The sequence below is a fragment of the Porites lutea genome, chromosome 1 (genome assembly GCF_958299795.1).
Source record: "Porites lutea chromosome 1, jaPorLute2.1, whole genome shotgun sequence".
In the NCBI taxonomy this organism is placed as follows: Eukaryota; Metazoa; Cnidaria; class Anthozoa; order Scleractinia; family Poritidae; genus Porites; species Porites lutea.
Genome location: NC_133201.1, coordinates 28,086,522 through 28,108,797, shown reverse-complemented (window position 1 = coordinate 28,108,797; position 22,276 = coordinate 28,086,522). Strand labels below are relative to the sequence as shown.

The 22,276-nt window shown below is 38.9% G+C and overlaps 2 protein-coding genes across 2 annotated transcripts in view; both read right to left on the bottom strand.

Annotated features, from left to right (window-relative positions):
• The window catches only part of LOC140936761 (uncharacterized), a 4,913-nt gene extending 1,179 nt beyond the window's left edge, over window positions 1-3,734 (bottom strand). The window contains exons 1-2 of the mRNA XM_073386250.1: window positions 3,299-3,734; window positions 1-1,274 (exon numbers count right to left, since the gene is read on the bottom strand). The exon at window positions 1-1,274 is cut by the window's left edge and continues 1,179 nt beyond it. Coding sequence (XP_073242351.1) covers window positions 260-1,274; window positions 3,299-3,672 — 1,389 coding nt within the window. The 5' untranslated portion in view covers window positions 3,673-3,734 and the 3' untranslated portion in view covers window positions 1-259. The remainder of the gene's footprint in view (window positions 1,275-3,298) is intronic.
• A 4,067-nt stretch (window positions 3,735-7,801) lies between these two features.
• On the bottom strand, window positions 7,802-21,528 carry LOC140947645 (6-phosphogluconate dehydrogenase, decarboxylating-like). The gene is made up of 18 exons (XM_073396810.1): window positions 21,451-21,528; window positions 21,183-21,216; window positions 20,844-20,885; window positions 19,464-19,524; window positions 19,009-19,127; window positions 18,313-18,378; window positions 17,615-17,733; window positions 16,269-16,335; window positions 15,615-15,683; window positions 14,783-14,848; window positions 14,341-14,466; window positions 12,658-12,721; window positions 11,364-11,494; window positions 10,772-10,905; window positions 9,848-9,947; window positions 9,679-9,770; window positions 9,001-9,031; window positions 7,802-8,533 (listed from the first exon to the last, which is right to left on the bottom strand). Exons 1-18 carry the CDS (start codon window positions 21,462-21,464, stop codon window positions 8,414-8,416), a joined length of 1,455 nt encoding a protein of 484 aa, XP_073252911.1. The 5' UTR covers window positions 21,465-21,528; the 3' UTR covers window positions 7,802-8,413.
• Window positions 21,529-22,276: the final 748 nt, after the last annotated feature.

The following is a 22,276-nucleotide window of genomic DNA, read 5'->3' as shown; positions in this document are numbered from 1 at the left end:
CACATGCGGTGATAACGAAGAAAATGGTGGGGATTTGCAATCAAGGTGCACAACATGTCAGCGGATTGTTATGTTCAAAGAACATTTTTTTGTGTTTCAGGAATTGTTACTTGCATCCTATTTTCTCTTGACCTCGTTTTCGCGACTTCCCTGCTATCTGAGAGCCTGACACAGACCCCGTTTTCTAAGAAGCATAGAATTAACCAAATGTCTAAAATATACTGCCACGCATCTGCTGCGTCAACCCTCTCTTTTTTCTCTAGAGAATGTTTTTCAACTCTTCCCCTGCTCTAAGATACGATGATGGCTTTTCCTTTGAATGAAGTTCTATCTCCTCACTGATAACTTTTATACATGGTCTGGGAGCTGTTTTTATGTTCGGCATTTCATATCCAATGCTGACTAAGTCGGTTAACCATGCTTTAGTTAAGAGGGCATCATTTATCCCCCAGAATCCATTCTCAGCTAATGCCACGCTTAAATTAAGTACTCTGCTGAAAAAGTCTGGCTTATCTGATTTCCATTTGTTTAAAAACTCAATTAAACGCCCAGATTCGTAATAGACCATCTTTTCTTCCTTAAAATCGGACAAATAGTCATGGGCATTTCTGAACTGCACGGCATTGGGCGGGAAAAATGACAAATGTGTCCCCACATCCCACATTAACCGCTGAGCCCAGTAACCGCGCCAGATATCGCAGACTCGGAAAGTTACGGTCGTCGGAAGCAACAAGGCCCACAATGCCTTGTGTAAGAACAGCGTGTTTTGAGAATTGAACGGAGCCAATGTATTTGGAGGAAGTACAACAGGAGGCGCTTCAGCATCAAACTCTACATTCAAATCAACACCTTTGTCTTTTCTTGTCAGTCTGAATATGGCGTCCACGTCGGGATCTCCGTTAACTACCCCCTGTTGGACTGATGTGTCTACACCTTCGCATTTGACAAACCGGTGCGATGGGGGGTCACCAATGTGATTGAGGGGGTACCCCCTTGGCCATATAGTGCTTTGTCCAAAGTGTTCGTAAGGGTTCACCATTGCGGAATCCGTTTTGTAAACAAAGAAGTCTCCAGTTTCTTGTTGGTAGAAAGTTATTTTGCCGCTTGTTGGCGAGTTATCATCGTCTGTTTCATAGATGATTTTCGCACCATGTTGAATAGCATACAGGTAGCCAATATTCTTTCGAGGGTAACTTCTGTACTTAAGTAAATCGTGAATGCGGTAGCCGAGAGTCTTTTGCCTTTCCACACTCAAGAAGACACAATTTGGGTGACTGGGGGAATTAAAACGTAAAACGGATTAGTGCAAAGTCAGAGACTTTCAACACTACGCCTTATGATGCAAATGTGAAGTTGGGTCTTTAGAGTGCACTACGATGTTAACTTCTCAGCAGTTTCAGGTAATGCGTGGCGTTGCGCTGGATACATCGACGGACAAACGAAAGGTTTAAAACCTTTCGTTGCCGGAATATAAAGACGGGAATAACTAACTGACGGAACGGGACTAAAGCTCGGTAGAACCCTTTCGGTTCGCTTTTGGCTGTCCGTGATCAGACTCTCTCACACGCATTGATTTGAAAACGCTCTTGTGATCAAAACGAAAACGCATTCATAATGTCAGTGTGGACCATCGAAAACGCGTTAAAATGAAAACATTAACCGAGAATATTGTAGGCGCCTGCGTTTGTAGCATCACGAGAGTTCAACTTACGTCCACAACGTGTAATTCTATCGTTTTTGAACGTTCTAGTGTGGACAGTCGAAAACGCATCAGAACGGTAGTGTGGACGTGAATCGATCGATGCGTTTTCAGTGAAAACGAGAACGCATTCTTTTGTAAATGCTGTGACATCAGGAGCACTTACCATTTGCACGGAAATTTTCGGTGGAAAGTTTCCGGCAAATGGTACTGGTATTTTTCTTCTTGCCAACGAAAACAGGAACGGGATTGAGTTGTACCATTTACAAAATACCGGTAAAGTTTTCGCTTTCTCTGGACATGAAGCCTGGCACTAGTAATCCAGCAAATAGTGACGAAAATTTCAGTCGTTTCGGTAAAAACGGAAAAATGTAATACCTCGAAAGGTATTCCTTTTTTCCGGAAAATTTCCACCGGAATGAACCGTTTCATTTGAATTCTCCCCGGTAAGCGCTCGAGGTTTTTAGGGTGTTCTTCGATCTCAACTCTCACGAAATGCGCGGCGTTGCGCTGGATAGACGGATAATCAACGGGATAATTCGAATAACTGAAGGACGGGATTGGATTAGAGCTCGATAGAACACTTTGCTGAGCTGCGCGGCCATCGTCACAAACAATACCAGAGGTATACAGGGTCCTTAATAACATGTCCGTAAAGAGAAGCAAAAATTACTGCAACAGAACTGGAACTCTTCCAATATGTTTAATCATCACACGTAGTTAAGTTAAATGGTTGGTAACTCAAGTAATTCAACATGGTTCTGCGACTTAAATGAGAGGTGATTCAGCGAGGTAACTTAAAGAGGTACTTCGAAGCAATTGGAAGAGAGAATTCTGATAGGTACCATAACGAAATAATTCGAGGTAATTAAAATTGTACAGTGTGCAAGCTCGCTTCTATGTGGTCTGAATATTCTGATAATGTGGAAACAATATTTGGGAAGTCTTTCATCTAAAATAACATTCACACCTCCTAGTTAAAAACAAACTCTTAAAAAAGGGATACTATCACAGCTGAGAACACTTCAGTTACAGTAGATTATTGAGCTGACTATTATTACCTTCCTGATTTTAGACTGTGTTTTATACATAAGTTCGGTAGAGAGGGAAACTTCAAGAAACTAAACAACAATTGCCAAGTGACTTGTAGTATTTACTCTATAAAATCTCCACTCTAAAGTACCAAACTGAAATCGTTTTTGATGAGAGCTCCTTTTGATTGTGTTTAGCAGATTTAATACGGCTGTGACAACACATTAGAGTGTTCAGGGCCTAAAACGTTCGAAAACGATTATGCTACAAACACAAGCGCAAAGCCCGGGAACAACCCACGTGATACATGTGACGTTATGGTTTTAAATTTGATGCTTTTTCTACCGTTTTCGACCGTCCACAATAAAACGATACGTGTCCGTTTTCGTTTTGGTCCACTTTCAAAACGGTTTTGAAGTCGATGCCTTTTCAATGAAAACGCTAAGCGTACAACCTGTATTAGTGTGGACAGAAGGGGTAAACGCATCGAAATGTATGCGCTTTCAAACGAAAACGTATCAGTGGAGCCTAAGAAACGCCTGGCACGCAGGTTATGATAATACCTACCTCCAGTCTGCCGGGGTTTTAGTATCGCCTACTACTACAACTTTCCAACCGTCAATGGCAGCTAACTTCTTCACGTCGTCTGTTGGCGAGTTTATTGTCGTAACAACGATCCATTTTTCGTTCATTTCCTCATCTGGTGGGGTGGGTTTTCGTGGTATTTCATTCCAAACAATCTCTGTGCTAAAATTTGTGTTTTCATAAACTGTCCTCCACGCTTTGAAATCCTCGGGGTTTCGAACATCTCGGAGGATTGGAAGCTTATTGTTCGTAGCTCTACGAACAACAAAAGTTGTTTCTTCGAAGAAAAGTCGGTAGAATACGACAATAATTGAAAGCTGTAACGCCAGTGCTAATAATGTAAATATTTTGGACATATTACCAGGAACACTTGCAGAAAACAATTTTTTCCTACCCCTTCTTTGAAAGCTTGTAGAACTAAAAGACACATTGTATTTTACTAGAATATTAATTATTTCACTCAATTTTGGTTTAAACAGGTAAAATGTTTCTAAAGAATAGAAAATACCATGGAAACAAAACTCATTAATAATTGATCTCGACAGAGTGAATTTCTTTCTGGTACCGTGATCTTGGTCACATGTGGCAGAAACTAGACTGCCAGCGGGCTCTTATGTTTCTTTTGAGTAACTGTAGAATGCGAGGACACGCGATGAGCAGCTTTGCTCGCCGTGCGTGGTTCTAAGGAAAGAAGGACGACCGCCCGCTGTCTAAGCAGGACCTGGTTGTCAAAATTATCACCTGTGGCTAAAGTATTTTAGCAGTCATGGCAAAGTGACCCAGAAAGGTCTACAATTTACTATATCTGCTTCCCCGCTGCCAGTTGTGGCTTGGGTGCTAGCTTTATTGGTTAGAGCGCATTATGTTCACTGGTGTCGCAAAAGTTCAAGGTTCGAATCCCTGCAAGCCTGAAAATCCACAGGCTTTTTTTTCCACAGCGGGACAAGTTACTTATTTAACTGTGAAGATCTTCGATGAATTTATTATACCCCACGATTAAAAATGTAAAAAAAGAACAGCCGTTGTAGAGAAAGTTATACCTCCTCCCTTGAAAGAAATCATCAGTCTAATGCAGTTTGTGATAGGTTTGGCTGGACTTACCGGACATGTTGTACTGAATCTAATGTTTCTGAATCTAATTTATTGTTGGTTCGTCTTTGTGTTGTGGTCGGTGGGTAATGTTCAGTGTCTAATTTTTTTGTATCATTGTAATTTTTATAGCGTTGTAATCCTGTCATTAATGGTGCTCATCCGCTACAACAATATATCAACTACCGGCCGGAGCGCTAGATGATTCCAGAGCGAAATGATTCGCAATCGAATCTGATGATCTGAAAAACCTGTAAGAAAATTTGTAAGAGATGTTAATTTTTTCTCAATTTAGTCGTTTAAAACGCACGAAACGAAACATTATCACATAAGACAGATAATTTGCCAGAGGATGCTTTCCGAGTACTTGATGTCACCATGGTTGGTATGGTGTCACCAAGCGACCAAGGAGTCTGCCAAAAAAAGGCATTATATTACCGCTGCCACCATCAATCCATATTTTAGCTTTTTTATTTCTTTTGTATACATGTATATATCTAGCCGAATATTTGAAAAGAGACCAAGCGAAATTTGTAGCCGTTTGAATGTAAAGAGACAAAAGGCAGGTAAGACCAAAAATCACACTAACGAAGGAAACGAATGGAAAAATAGCAACAACGAGAAGAAGAGAAAAAAACAAACAGTTGCACTCTTAGTTTTTAAATTGGCTACTTTAGAGATTGTTCTTGAACGAAGAAAAGCTGCTGGACGGAAGAGATTTATTTGGCGGTACCTTTTTCAAAAATCGATCTGAATATACATGTTGAAGAATACTTAAAACTTGACTATAAATTTAAATATCTTACATTAAAAAGGGTTAAGGGGCTTGCTGTAAGCTAACCTACATGGCAAGCGTTCCAAGGGAAGAGAAAAGGGGAAATTTAGGTGCGAGAGAAGGCGCGAGGTGACAGAGAAGCACGTTCCTCCTCGGACCCCAAAATCTGATGCCTGGCACGCAGGCTAAACTCTCAAATGGACTCAGCGTCATCCCGTGGAACCTTACATGACGTACATGCCGACTTGTGAGTCTAAAGCATGTAAGTAGTGACGATTATTATCTTCACATGATTTCGTAAAGAACCTCGATACAGATCTGCGGCCTGCGAGCAACTTCTCCAATTATGGCGAGCGAAGCAAGCAGCAAGAGAACGCGAGAGTGATCGGCGAAGCACTAGCGTCTCCTTTTGCGTGTGGCTCTCGCGTGACTTCTTGCAACTTCCCCAAATGGAGAGCTTGCTCGCAGGCTAATACGTATCTAAATCGCCGCTCGACAAAAGCAGGGTTGTCACTAAGATTTCCCCCGGCTACTCAGAGCATGGCCTCCGGCTACTTTCGTCGTCAAATTAAACCAAAAGAGCACACCTTTGAAACACACAAAGACTATCCATCAAACTAAATGCGAATTTCATCTGCAGCAGGTTTAAGTAATTCTGAAATACTCGCGTGCAAAAACTAAGAAACGTCGGAAAAAGACATCTGACTTAGATATGGTACTAGTACACACGCGCGAAAACTCTCCGTTCGCGAAATGTCAGTAGGGAGTTTTAGCAACGACGACGGCGAGGGCAACGAGAACGTCAAAAAAGCAATAGTTTTATTGAGCAAAACAACTAGTTTGCACGTGCATCACGCTTTTTTGTACATTTCTTTGCCGTTACTGCACGACTACGACGTGAAAATGCCTAGTTTCACGTTTTATGGAGGACGTAAAACAAGCGAAGACAAGCTTTTCTTTCTCTTTCTAAACTTGAGTGCGCCCAAAGAAATCAACTCCAGGGAAATTGGTCTACATTAGCTATTTTCAGCGAATTGAAATAAACGCGACAAAGTTGGAAAAAACGCTAATTCATTTTTAAAAGTGACGTTTTCGCTGCCGTCACCTTTGTCGATGCTAAAAATCCCTAGTTTCAACCGTTGTGTAGGATTTGTGTTGAACATGTCGAAGAAGTGGCAAAGGATTCTGCACTCTTTGTTGACGATGAAAGACCTGAGCAGATCTCTGTTGACATCACAAGTTGAGGCATCATCCGAGGGTTAAATCTCCCTGATGCTGATGTTGATGATAATCAGGATTATGATGAAGGCTTTGAAGATGAAGACTATGACTTATTATCATGTTTAGTATGTGGACATTTAGGTGACCAGGTCTACATTTAGCTTTAGGTATCGAGTATATCATATAACGCACGGTGGACGGGAAATATTCGATCATTGTCCGCAGGCCATGATCACATGCTCTTAGTTCTACTTCCAAGAAGTTATATATAAAAGGGAAGTTAAGTATGAGCATTACTTTTACATTCTTCTCCTTGAGTCTCGTTTTGACATCTCGGCGTCGCTAATAAAGTATTAGCCCTGTCGTTTAAACGCTTTTCCTTAGGTCAGTTTCTTCGTATGTTAAGTGATGTTTCCTTCATAAATTCGAGACCACTAATGTCACCAGTTGTGCAGTTCAGTTTTGCCATATTTTATCCCCAATTTTTCATGCGTTACGCTTGTTTTAGCCTTATCATACTTTTATTTTTCAACAAGCCATAGTAACCTTATGATTATGATGCTTTTTCGTACATTTATCGTCCGCTTTTCTTCTTTCCGCCTCTGCGTGGGTTAATTCATTTGCAATATTAGTTTCACTTTTGTTTTCCGTTGTTTCGTTCTTACGTATAACTAAAATAATGAGGATTTACAATTGATTTTACAGCGCATGTTAACTCATTTGCACCGTATAAGAATCGATTGTCCTTTCAACATTTTTAGCATTTGTAAAGTATCGTTGTGATTTAACACTTCACTGGCCAGCATGCGCCTTGTCTGCGTGAAGATAAGACTGCGCAGATAACGTGACCGGTGCCAACCTGTCCTTTTTTTTCAGGCCCGGTGCTTACATGTATATTCCCATTTGGCGGCCACTAAAAAAACCCTCCAACGAGCCTTTACGTAAAGTAATTTAACTATTATTTTAGTATCTCAGAATGTTGTAGTTTTCTTTAATAAAGACGTGATCATCATAAAACCGCTAATGATAGCTGTACTCTTGATGAAGATTGCTTTTTGGGGGCGCTAATGCCTTTTCGAAAACGGTAAAAGCTGCACTTCAAAACCTTCTTGGGGGAGGGGGGGGGGGGTGGGAAGGGGCTCCATGACTGCTTGCGACTTCCCCGGCTACTAACAACAAATACCCGGCAACTTGAAATCTTAGTGACAACCCTGCAAAAGAGAAGGGGAATGAGCCGAGTTAACTACCGCAAAGACTGGGACAGTTACTAGAGACAGAAAAAAAATTGGTAAATAGGCGGCTTCGAGACGCAGTTCGCCTCCAGTTGCCTTCACATTTCTAAAGTGACAATTACAGTTTTTCAGCAACTCCATCAACACTTGAAGTAAAACGCAGCAGGCACAAAATGATAGCCTTTAATGTTTTGATCAACTAAATTTCTGATTATTCTACCACCGTACCATTTGCCGTTGGATCTAAACAACAAAGTGTTGCAATTTAAAATCTACATCTTAAAATTGTCCGCCCAATTTTTTTAGCAAATCACCGAACTGGAATTACCAGAATTTTTATGGAGATTACTTTAAAGCACTTTACAAATAAGAATATATTAGATAACCTAAAACCCTTTACGTCCCAAGCGAGTTGAACTTCAATTTTCTCCAAAAACAAATTCGGCATAACAATACATAGTCAAGAGGATAGTTTACGAGAATACATAAAAAGGTCATCTACAGAAAAATGCTTCGATCTTGCATACCAGTTCAGAGAGATTGCATGCGGATATTAGGGCTTAAAAGGTTAACGAACAATGATCGGCTTTTTGTCATCACAGAACTGAAGGAGTTCGTGGAGGACGAAACAGTTAAAAAAAGGTTTCATTTACTTTTCACAGAAATAAGGTTGACTCATTAACTCACGCAATTATTGGAATTACGTTTGGAACTAGAAATGATGTTACGGTGAATTATGAGTGGGTATTTTAAGCTTCTCATTTTTAGGTGCCTCGGTGTTTAGGCCTGGTAGGTGGTTGAAGATACGGAACCCCCGTGCCCAGTCCAATTAGTGTGCACAAATTTGCCGGGGTCACTCAGCAGCTCATAGGTATGGGCACCAAAGTAATCACGCTGAGCCTGCAATGACAAAACACAAAAGAGAGAACGTTCAGAGAATCAGTGGAAGTCGATAATAAGTATCACTGGTGATAACAACAGAAAAAAAATTATGTATTTGACCGACAAGCCTGGCGTCATAACAACGTTAATTTCCCTCAGCGCAGAACAGAATAGCAGTGACTCAAAGGAAACGCCAGCTTCTCAGTTCTAAAGTAATCTCCTTGCAAAGAAGTATACCAGCATCTGGAACGCGACAGAGCTTTCCACTCCCGTACTGGAACGTAGACGTATTTCAGGTTTTTACTTCTCTCCATCCGAAATAAACTGTTACTTTTTGAGTGGAGAGAAATAACAACCAGAAATGTGCCTGTATTCGCAGGCTAAAACTCTGTGTATCAGTGCTGAATTCAAAACTATGCGGACCATTCCTAAAAATATCTTATCAGAAGAAGTTGTCACCACTCCTATATACTTTCAAAACGTACCTGAATAAGATTGGCAGGAAGGCGAGCCGACCTAAGAGAATTGAAAATGTAGGAGAAAATGAGTGAATAAAAGAAATCATAGAGAATTCTCCCAAATTCATTTAATAGACCAGTTTGTAATAGACTGCAAAACAGTCCGTATTTTTGCGCATTTAAGTACGCCCGAACAGTCCAACAGATGGTCTGAAGAGAGGCTTAAAACGGAGAGCGAGACTGGGGAGGGATTCCTCACACTTCATACAGCCGTGTAAACCTCGCGCGCGAGCACGAGAATCTTACGCTAGGTTAAAACCGATTTTGAGAAAAAAAGAACCGATTGTTTTGCAGTCTAGTTTCGAATTAACAAAATTCATACTTGTCTCAGAGACCGCGGAGAATAAAACAAAAGAAATGAATAATATAGAATTTGTCACGGGCCTATTGTATTGTAGATTTTCAAAAGTCATTTATTTTTCCTGGTTGATAATGCCATTCACGAGGACTTTTCATACCTGTCTGGCGCGAAATTCACTAGTGACGTAATGATAATTGACCAGTAGGAGAGTGAGTGATACTTGACGCCACTATCGACACAGCACATGTCAATTTTTTCCGCGTGAATTTATTATATGATTCCAACCATTCAGACGAAACAGCGTAAGAACTTTCTAGCCAGTCTTACTATATTGTTTCTCTCACCTGTATCCATCGTAGAACGCTAGGGCAGTGCTGAATGCTGGGGTAGGTATCCCAAGAGTCACTGCGGCAGCCACGACCTTCCGCCAAGAATCCTACAAAAAATGCAAGAATGCGTTAGATCATAAATACTTGGATATGCACCGGTGGGCTTTAACTGTCCTTAAATTACCTGGCATTTGTGAATAGCGTCCTTGAAGAAATCATCTAGCAAGAGATTCTGAAGATCAGGATTCTTAATAAATGCATCTTTGATATTTCCCAAGAAAGCACTGCAAAAATGAATAATAAAGGACAATTAGACACATCTATACCTCAAGCGTTAGGCATGAAACTTTCACGTATCAGGCTATGGGTAAGTTGTTGGCGACGACAAACAGGAAGTGGGTGCTCAACAACCTAACCTAACCTCCTAATAATGCAGCCTCCCTTTTGGATCACTCCAAACCAACATCTCCATACAGTACCCTCACTGTGCCTATGACCCCACCCAACCCCTCGCGACACCTTTTCATTTACTAACCTCCTAATAATGCAGCCTCCCTTTTGGATCACTCCAAACCAACATCCCCCTACAGTACCCTCACTGTGCCTATGACCCCACCCAACCCCTTCCCGACACCTTTTCATTTACTAACCTCCTAATAATGCAGCCTCCCTTTTAGAACACTCCAAACCAAAATCCCCCTACAGTACCCTCACTGTACCTATGACCCTACCCAACCCCTCCTGACACCTTTTCATTTACTAACCTCCTTATGATGCAGCCTCCCTTTTAGAACACTTCAAACCAAAATCCCCCTACAGTACCCTCACTGTACCTATGACCCCACCCAACCCCTTCCCGACACCTTTTCATTTACTAACCTCCTAATAATGCAGCCTCCCTTTTAGAACACTCCAAACCAAAATCCCCCTACAGTACCCTCACTGTACCTATGACCCTACCCAACCCCTCCTGACACCTTTTCATTTACTAACCTCCTTATGATGCAGCCTCCCTTTTAGAACACTTCAAACCAAAATCCCCCTACAGTACCCTCACTGTACCTATGACCCCACCCAACCCCTTCCCGACACCTTTTCATTTACTAACCTCCTAATAATGCAGCCTCCTCTCCACATAAGTGCAATGCCGCCATAGTTCAGCGTCCACTTAAACTCCTTGGCAGCTTCCCTCATCAGCATGAAGCCTTGTGCATAAGACACAATCTTGGATGCATACAAGGCCTGTTTAACGAATAATATAGTACAGTGAATTTTCTTTTAGTTGAACTCGTTAGGAGCAGTTGCAATTGAGAGACGTGACCCGTCACTTTTCCACTGCCAGGGTCAATCAAATTATGGAGGAATGTCCTGTATTTCTACTTTTCGAGTCAATAGATGAAATCCAGAGGTGTGACGATTCATATGAAACCTCTTCAGCAGTACTTTCACACGGTACTATTTTTTTAGTATACAGTTATAACTTTTGAGTCTGTGGATGAAATCCTATGGTGTTGCCATTCAAATGAAACTACTTCAGCAGTACTTTCACATGGTACTAAATACTGTGCTGTCAAAATAAGTTCTATCATTTGGGTCTATGGATAAAATAAAAGTTTACTGGACCGAAATCAAGCCAAAAGGAGAAATTATGCAGTCCATTCCCCAGTCTCTTCCCCCAGCACCCTTTCAATTCTTGTTACCTTTCTAATATGTTCAATGAATTCCTTTTTATCTCCAGTGTATTTTGTACTGGATGGACCCTTAAGCTGGCTGCTGGCACTGACACGTTCAGCTTGAAGGGATGAAAGACAGCGAGCAAAAACAGATTCACCTTGGAAGAGAAAGTTTCAAGAGTTAGCGTGATGCTTTTTATGAGGGTGTCTCAGAGGCAGGACTCTGCAAGCAGAATTGGGTATTGAATTTCTAAATTGTCAAAACTGCAGACCTGCATAACAGGGTCCTGATTAAAAGGTGGAGCTGAACCCAATTGTTTAAACTTTGAATGGCAGTGTCCAACAGATAAATTTAAGCAATAGAAAACGTTTTCCATGTTTGCATAGCCTGATATAAACACGAGAGGGGTTGGGAGAATTCGAGACAGTTATGCAAACCCGAGACGAAGTCGAGGGTTTGCATAACTGTCGAGAATTCTCCCAACGCCTCAAGTGTTTATATAAGGCTACGCAAACACAGGAAAAAAGTTTTCTATTGCTTTTATAAAATAACTTTCCCGAGAAAAAAACGCAAAACTCTTTGTAAGGCACTGATTAAAAGAGAAATTCTTACCAGTCGCAAAATCTTGTCCACGAAGTCTTGCACGCGTAGTCAGTTCTTGTTTTGCAAAAAGATGCTTTGCAAAATACGGATTTTTCTCGCTTAAAACGGTCAGCTTAAGCCAAGAAAAATGTACACACCTTCTTTGTAACGATTTTCCAAGTTTCAGCCGACGAAGGAATGGGTAAATAAAGTAAACTTTTTGAGTTTTGAACTCGAAAACTTTTTCAAATTTGTGCTTGCGTGATTAGCGCGCGAAAAACCAAACAACTTGACGCCACAACCATGTTTACATACTCTCACGCAAACACTGCTCTCGGCCAATCAGAGCGCGCGTACTATCTTAGTTATTTTATAATAGGGGATAACTGTTAGGGAGACCATATACACTGGATAGACATTTATCCAGTGGATAGTGCTACCACCCTTGGAACAACTGGTGCCTGGTGGTGTAGAGACATCTGTTTGAACTTAAACTAAAGATCAAGTCACAATTCAAGGCCCAGTTGTTTGACCGGTGGATAATTTGTTTTCACTGGATAAATTGCTAATATCCAGTGGATGGCTCAGTTGGTTTCCCTAATACTCATGCAATGGATAGGGATTTATTTGATAGTTGTATACTATTCAATCTATGAACAACCAGGGCCAGTAAACTATTGTTACTGAATGTCAAATCACAGCAAATACATGTAGCACAATTTTATAACATAAACTCACCTATGAGAGTCACTGGCATTCCATATTCTAAAGCTGATATTGCGGTCCACTTTCCAGTCCCTTTCTGATAAACAAACATAGTAATAATGATATCAGAAAGATAAGTCCCCAAAAATGTCACAAACATTCAGTTTACGGCTGTTGCACAATATACCAAGTGAATGGGAGGTCTTGAGTTACATCACAAAGAATGCCACAATGATTCCTAGCCCTTACACAATACACCACATTCCAAAATGGCGACAATCTTATTATTCTTTTATAGTTATGTTAATTGGCCCTTGATGCCTCGATCGCATCTTCAGAGTTCAAGACAAGATAAGACAAGAAGACCAGACGATTTATTTCACTCAGCTCCGTTTACATGTGATTCAGACGGATAAAGAAAAAGAGACAAATAAATACAATTGACCACTCCAGAAAATACCATAACATACCATAATGTTCTTTGTTCATCACCCCAAAATTTTGCATAAGCATTGTCTTCAGTTTCTCTTGGGAGTTAAAATGGCCCCAAGAGAAACTGAAAACAATGCTTACGCAAAGTTTTGGGGTGACAAAGAATATTATAGTATGTTATGGTATTTTCTGGAGTGATCAATTATACATAAGTGAAGAATTAAAAATTGTAGTCTCTAGATAAGGAGCGAGTTGGGATTATCCAAATAGCAATAATATAGTGGATGAGCCCCAAAATACAATAAAATATTACACACAGAATAATAGAATATTATCTTTTTTCATAAAAAGTAATTCTTAATGCTAAGATAGAAAATTAATTAATTAGTATAACAACTAATTAATTAATTCTTCATGCTAAGATAGACAATTAATTAATCAATTAATTAATAACTGGTAGTATAACAACTAAGCATAGAGTTCTTTAGGGTTTTACAAAATAAGTAAAGAAAATTAAGGTTAGTTATATTTGTTGGCAGGAAATTCAAAAAATGAGAACCAGCAAAAGAATTTCTAGCTGGAATTGAGGCATCCAGGGCTAATTAACATAAATACAAAGGAACAATAAAGTCGTTGCTATTTTGGAATAAGGTGCATAACTAGGGCTGTCACTAAGATTTCAAGTTGCCAGGTATATGCATTTAGTAGGTGGGGAACTTCACAGCCAGGGAGTTCTTTTGGTCCCATTTTTCTTTTTGTTTCCTACAAAAATAGCCAGGGGTCATGCTCACAGTAGCCAGGGGAAATCCCTGGTTCCTGGCCCTTAGTGACAGCCCTGCAATAACACAATAAAATTTACACAATAGAAGGACACAATGGTGCAAAAATGGCCTTGGTTTATCAAGAATCACCCCAGTTGACCCACTTTGAACTTAATAGTCCTTCACTCTCAGTTACATTGCATCCTTGAGATAGAAAAAAAGAGGGCATGCCATTCAACCAATAGACTCTGAGCTCTGTTTGAAATGCAGTCCTACCTGCCTTCAACTACAGACAAACCCTGTTAATACAGACACCGAGGGGGCCATAGAACATGTCCATATTAATGATGAGTCCGTGTTAAGTTGATTGAACTTAGAGAAAATGTATGGGCTTTCTTTCCCCATGGACAAAACAAACTGTCTGTTATAACGAGGTGTCCATATTAAGCGGGTGTCCACAAGCAGGGTTTGACAGTACCTACTAGAACAGTAAATACAGTGATGGAAATAATTATTGCTATACCTGGCCAGCAGAATCTCTTATTTTTTCTACAAGTGGAGCACCATCAGAATCCTTGAAAGCAAGAATGTCTTTTGTAATTTCTATCAGGAATGAGTCAAGTTCTCCCTTGTTCCAATCAGCGAATACCTAAAGTGAAAAAAAAAAGAGAATTGCTGCATAATTTTATTGACGATGCACAAAGTGTTAATTGTGACTTTAGGGTTGTCTTCAGTCCGCAGGTGCATAATGCGTGACAGTTGGCAGGCATACAATTAACTTTTCAAAGTAACTTGCCCAATGGGGAAAATCCCACAACAAGCCATATTCTACCTAAATAAGTAAACTAGTACAAGTATCCATTGTCATTGGTTAACAGAATTTTAGAACTGCTTTTCCAAAGGACAAACTGGGTTAATACACATTTCTCAATGAAATACTGTCGTCTGTGATGAATACACCATACCTTACTCATTTCATCCGCTGACATTCCAAGAGCATTTTTCATAAGGTGATAAGCTTCACAGATAAGCTAAAAAACAAGGAAATAATGCTTTAGGTCAGGAAATTAAAACATGAAAACATAATTTCAACTGTGTGCTACCCATTCTTGAAGTTATTTTAGTTTATTTCTTTGTACAAAAGCCACCATGTTCAAACTTTTGGCTTGAACCAAAATCATTGGAAGTCACATTTAACAGAGTAAGACAGGGTTCTCCATTAGCTCTGCTGGCCAGAAATATTGTCATCTGGCAATGAGAGAGGTGAAAGAGCACTCGCAGAAAATAATCCACTCAATGGCTTTTCAAAACTTTTGTTTGCCAAAAATTAAAACAAACATGTGAAGTAATTACAATGAAGCAAATGTTGGTAAATAGTGGTGCCATCCTCATGGTTAAAATTCAGTCATGGTCACTTCAAATGCAGTGACAAGCATTTTTCAGGGTTCCCAAATTTAAAATTCCCCAAGGACAATCCCTGTTAACCTCTACACATGGTTGCGCCATGTGAAAGGCACTCTGTATCTTTCTATCTACAGTGTACTCTATGCTTTGAACTTACTTAAAATTTTTTATTTGTCATGATGATAATTAATATTATGTCCAAATGTAAGCATTAAAATGCTGCCAGATGCTGTGTCAAAACTGCTTTAATGTTAGAAAACAGAAAACTACAAGTGATGGCATGATCATGTGCCTTCAATGCATACGTGAGGTGAAAATACAGAATGGAGTGAGTGGGCATTACAATAATCAAGACTTTTTTATTTTTCATCATCATTTGGCATTATTAGATACCTGCATATCTCCATACTCAATTCCATTGTGGACCATCTTAACAAAATGTCCTGCACCATCACCACCAACCTGATCAATCAGAAAAGAATTCAAAACATGCACACATAATTAGCAAATAAGATTTTTTTAAATGTGATTGGTGTTATGTAATACAACTTCAAGTGTAGCAGTGACTGCTTTTACGTGAGCCAGATTTAACCCTTTAAGCCTTAAGAGTGATCAGTATCAAAATTCTCCTTGTGAAAAGCAGATTAGTCATGAGAATTAAGAAGATGATCACACAAGATACAATGAGTTGATACTTTAACAACTTCTCACTACTACTTTTATAGGAAATGTGTAAGGACAGCAAATGGGTATTTGAATTTTGATATCAGAGCTTTAAGGGTTAATCTAGTATTTTATAAGCAAATTGTAAGAGGCACCTGCAGTAGCACTACAACTGTAGGCCATTAGTTCTTGATTAAAAATCAACTAAATTTCTTAGGACATCTGAATGTTTTACAACTACTTCAATTCAACTCCTAAGTACTCTCAAACTTAGCAACTTTACTGATTTTAAGGCACTTTTCTGGTAGTATTATTGATTTTTACTAACAAGACAACTTCAAAAGTTGTAAAAAACCATGAAGGGGTCTTTTGTGTGATTCTCACCCAGTCACAGCAAGGCTCAGAGCCAACTTTTGCAGCAATGGATTGGAATATTGGCTTGATGTGAGACCTAAGAACAAAGGTAATGAGGTCCGACCTGTGAGCTGCATCAACACAGTGATGTGTCTATGAACCACAATATTTCTTCGAATGATACATTATAAATTATTATTGCTAATTGAACAAGATATTCCCTGAACAATACAACAAAAAATGGCTCATTGACAATCATCATCTTATAAAATCGCCATCTTCAATGATCTTTACCCAAGCTCTGCATTATTATAGCTAGTAATGAGGCTTATGATGAGAGCAAAGCAAATGAAAATACTCCCTTGCCTTCTTTAGTCACTATTAAAAACCTTCCTCAATAGTTTTAATGGTTATTTCAGTCTGCACTTTGCTCAATAAGAAGGCCACTGTTACCAGTGGGTGTATATACACGCTTTTCAGCCATTGTTATTGGTTAGAATCAGTGCTTATCAATACCCCAATACTTTGAGAGTATCAAGGTGTATTCCATTGGGATGATCCAGATAAGGATCAGTGATCCAAGATCACTCAGATCATACATATTAAAGGACCCAATGAGTCCACCCTAGTAAAGGATTCATTGGTTCATTTGATGTACCATGATCTGAGTGATCTCAGATAACTCCTCCGATCCTGATCTGGATCATCCCAAAAGAACACGCCTTTAGCTCATCCAGTTGAAAGGCAAAACCAACCACACTACTTTTGCAACAAGCAATTTCATATGGCTTGAACAACAGATGCAGAAACTTAGAAAACTGGTAAACAAAAAATTTCAGGTACACCTTTGAGCCCAAGGCAAATCATACATTCAAAGTTGTGTATCTGGGGAAAATCTCATCCATGACTTCTGTATTTGTGCATTTCTTTCTACTTTTAAAACTCGAAATTTTTCCCCTCATGTCTCAGATTTTAAACAAGGACCTTGATGTCATGTCAACTTGTTTTTCTTGATAAAGTTGAGGATTGTCTTAATATAGTTGACTAATTTGTAAAGTTCCGCAAAAAAGCCCAGTTCTGAGCCAATACAAATTATTAGCATTATTACTAATATTATTGTTATTATCCCAGAGTTTTTCCTTGGGAATCAAAGTCCAGTCAAGTCTCAACTTGAGACCTCAGACTCCCATCACCTTTCCAAGGATATGTGCGGTCAATCCAAGGAGTGCTGATTTTTGCATTGTTTTTTTCCTGCCTAGAATTCCTAACTGCTCCAAATGGCCTACAAATGACCTTTGATTGTTCCCAATGCCCCTACTAACACTACAACTCTTAATATAATTATTAATTATCATTGTTATTATACAGTAACATACCAAGCTGCATCAGAACCACCAGGCATGAGAGATGGGCCATATCTAGCACCATCTTCACCTCCACTAACACCACTACCAACAAACAGGAGACCCTTGGATTCCAGCTCCTTGCAGCGTCTCTGTGGTCAAAAAAGATGGAAAAATGGAATGGTGATACTGTAATCATAAATTTCAGGCACACAATATCAAATGGAACAGGATATTTTGAAAAAGTCCTCTTCTAAGAACCACAGTATGCAAACTATAATAAAATGTATGAGATGGGAATATCCATGTAGACAATTACAGTGTACACCATAGGATGGATTAGTAGTAACATTTCGTATTGACTGATGTTGAAATATTAATTTAGCTCACTTTCTGTAGCCTGCACCACAGTCAGAACTAAACTTCAGGTTAAGTCCATCTGCAAAACAGCACCAAAATCCTTGTTCTAAGCCCCTTCCTGTGTAACAAGATTTGGGTATGTGCTATGATTGGCCTGATAAAAATGCTATTATTGATCAATGCTAATCAGGTTAAAGGGAAATTCATTGAGTGTGCTGGGGGCCCAGAACAAAGACATTGGTGCTACATATACTTTGCAGACGTTACTACCCAGGTTCAGATTACATCTGTAATGCAGGCTAACTTTCTGTTACTAATTTTAATTACATTATCAAATCTATTCCCTAGAAAATGTGAATTTAAGTACTCACAATGGAATCCCTGTACTCTGAATTTCCACCATCAATGATAATGTCACCAGCTTCAAGAAGTGGCACCTATAACAAAATGCAATAAAATCATCAAATTAAAAATAAAATATTCAACTCTTAATGACTGGTCCCTTGGAAATCAGTAAATTTTGTTTCTGAAGAATCTCCATGTTTAAGGGACCACAATTGACTGTTTTCTGAGGGACCAGTCTTTAAGCGATTTTTGCCGGAAACAGCTTCATTATTAGATGTCATGTGACCTTGAAGTAACCAATGAGAGCGGGTGCTGTTGGGAAGAAATTTCCAGTAAAATAACAGTACAGCCTATAGAAGTATAAATATCATTACATGTGCATGTAAATGATGTAGTGTAATAAGGAGGGGGAAGGTTGGCAAAGAACCCTGGACTTATGCTGACCACTAAAAGGACTTGTTTCTCTGTAGCCACGAGTACAAATTCTTGGCCATGCTTGTAAATGAGTAGCCCACTTGTTTGCCTGTGGTCAACCCTCAAAAATTTTATTCAAATTATTTGTTTCAGTTATGTAATTAGCCCCACTGAGAGCAAACAAAGGGTTTTTCCTTGTTTCACTTTAATGTTTAGAACACAGAGAAGACAGATGCAGTTATAAGTTTATCAGATGGCTTTTACCATTCTTTACACCCTTAAATGTAATATATTTCAACAAAACTTACCAGCTGCTGAATGAAAGCATCCACTGCAGGACCAGCCTTCACTAACATCATAACTCTTCTGGGCTTTTTTAGTGTGGCTACCATCTCCTTCATGGACTTAGCACCTACAACTTTTGTTCCTTAAAAAGACAATTTCTTGGTTTTACAACTACAGTGTAGGCTCAAAGATTTTTAAAATTAAAAATTCTTGAGCCTACACTTTATCACTAAAACATTCAATTTGGTGTTTTGAAATAAATAAATATTTATTATCAAGAGCAATCTACATTTTACATTTTATTATAGATTGAAAGCGAGAAACATCTACATTTGTCTTTTCTGGAACTTAAAAGCAAGACAAAACCATACAGAGATGAAATGTCTGAATGTGCAGAATAAGGTTTGCTTTGCATTTTCACTATTGATTTAAAAATAACTTCCCAGTAATAAAATAACTTCTTAAGTTGGTGAGGTACCTTTTGCTTCATTCTCTAAAAATCTGTCAACTTTTTCCACAGTTCTGTTGAATGCACAAACCTAAACAACGAGGAGACAAAGTGATTTGTTTTAATCAGTGTTCTTGCAGTTGGTTGAACATATGTATAAGGTCCAACCTTTTACCGATGTATGTGGTGAGCAAGTAAGGCCGTTTGAGAATGGGGGTTTTTCTGTTTGCATTTTATCCTACAAACACCACACAACAGTTACTTGTTTCTGTGTTTTAAAATGTCTGGTGTTCAGAACAGTCACATGGTTGTTTTTGTGGCTGCCATATTGTTAACAGCAGTCATCTCGGACTGACATGACTTAAATTCTTATACACACAAGTTTCTTCTTGACATAAATATTTACTAACATCCCTTATTTCAGTGTTTTGCATACTGTGCTAAATTGTCTTCAGTTAGGTGACAAAGAAAGTCATTTTTATAGCTTAGCATTTGGGCAAGCTGAAGCTAGCATTTACTAGCCCAAACGTCATTTCAACTCCCCCAAAAACCTTTCTGATGGGCAGAATTTATTTCAGAGTTCTAATGTAATTTGAATTCCTCAAAACACTTCACTTGCCCATCGGGCAAGTAGAGAACAGAATTCACTAGCCCGATAACAAAATCCAATAGCCCAGGCTATCGGACACTACTTTCTTTGCACGCTGCCACGTAAGATTTTTTAAGGGCTAGATATAACACGGGTTTCAGAGATGAAAAAACTTGATCTTTTACCCTTCAACGACTTTAATTCACTTGACAATGACTTTTTATAAGAATGCTTCAAAAACCCTTAGAGATCATAGCCTTTTTTCCTCTCCATAAACAAAATCAGTTATTTGTCTAATTTCTTTATTTGGGTTATTGCTCATGATTCAAAACTTAATTATTTTCCATTTTTATGATCTTCAGAATATTGCATACTCTCAATCAATGCAGATAAAAAAAGGCGAACAGGAAAAAATATTGGACTGGGAAAGTCTAGGTGCTAAAACCTGATTGGACATAGCACAATTCACTGAGTCATTGTGATTTCATGACAATAAATTTACGCAAACTACGCAAACTAATAATGAATAAACAAACTTCGAAGAAAGGGCCGTAAGAAATCATCCTTTCTGTTACTGAAAGACTGCATAAATGTGTCTGTAAGGCCATTTTTCTCCCATAGAAATGCAAAAGTGCATTAAGAAAATTCAACCCTTTTCAATTTTGCGTGACTTCAATTGCTACCTTATTTGTTCGCCAAGTTTCTTTTCTTTTAAATGCTAAATATAAAATATCTACGTTGCAATACGTAAACAGTTGCATTAAAGCGATATTGATTCATACTGCCAAAAATTTATCGACAAGATAGGGAATGAATCTTACCACAAATCCATGATCATTCATGTTAAGGATCAGATTTTGACCCTGAAAAAAGAGTAATACTTTTTAATAGTTAATCCAAGAAATGTTCAGTGGTTGCTGGCTGATTAAGTAGTAAAGAGTGCAAGGTTATTTTATATTCTAATCACACTGAAACGATTATAAAATATTTTGTAACTAATCTAAATAATCACAAAACACAGAATAGGAGCGGGCATCTCGTTTATTGATGCCCGCGAGTGCAAGAGAGAGTGCAAAAGAGTGCAAGGTTATTTTACTGAGCATGGTGATCCAGAAAGTCTTGTAAACATCTGAAACATTCACACACAGAGAAAGACTCACCATAACTGCCAAACCGATCAATGCAATGTCCGCTCTGCGATACAAATGAGAAGAAAGTATAGAAAGACGGTGAGTGCTTTGGTAATGTCCACAAACATTTCTCTGTGGCGGCTTTTTTGCACACTCTTCGAGATGCGACCGCTCATCGAACGCCATTCCAAAAGTCTTTAAAGTCAGTTACTGTACCACGGGCTCACACATTGTGTATGAAGTGACGAACATGAATTTTACTGAGTTAAAAAGACGAGAAATGAAAAAGAAAACTCACTTTGGCTCCGCCATGCTTTCTTCCGTGATCTCCAGACGATGGTACTTGTAGAAAATGGCGAAATGGGGCGGTTACAAATTGAATATTTATTCACCTCGGGGTTTACAAGACCTTCCTTTTGACCAATCACGTGCGTCCTTTAATTTGTGTGCAATAAAGCGGGAAATATGTCTACCACACGCAAAGTGAACTTTGGACTGGACTACGAAGTAGTAGGACGAATAAATTGTACAACTTTGTACAATAATCTGTCACAGATGATGGTCTCCTGCCAGGACTTTCTAAGATTGAACAAACTCTACACTGTTCCAAAAATTTAATATGTGGACTCCCGGGAAGAAATTTTTTTTAATTACAAAGTGAGGGGAGGCTCCTCTTCTAATTTTCTCCTCTCGTGCGCGTGTGCAAACTCGAAATTTTCCCTATTCGTACAGGTAATCACATGATTTCGAGTGCAATTTGGAATAAATAAGCACGAGTAAATTTTTTCAAAGACTAACAAAATTGCACGAGCCCGTAGGGCATTTTCTCGAAAAGCAAAATTGTACGGGCCCGTAGGCATTTTCCCGAAAGGTTTTTGGTAAGTAACAATAAAAATTGAAACATTTTAAAGATAAATTACAACTTAAACTCGAAATTAAACAAATTAAAATATGTATTCAAATTTCACCTTAACTGCCGTGTAGAGAAAACTCTTTTTCCGTATTAGGAGCCCATAACCAGCAGCGACCAACTTCCATAGTAGATACTAGGCTTGCGTCTAGGCTTTGATAGATTGTGCAAGCATAATTTTGGGCAAAAGGCTCTGTTTCCTCTTGATTATTAC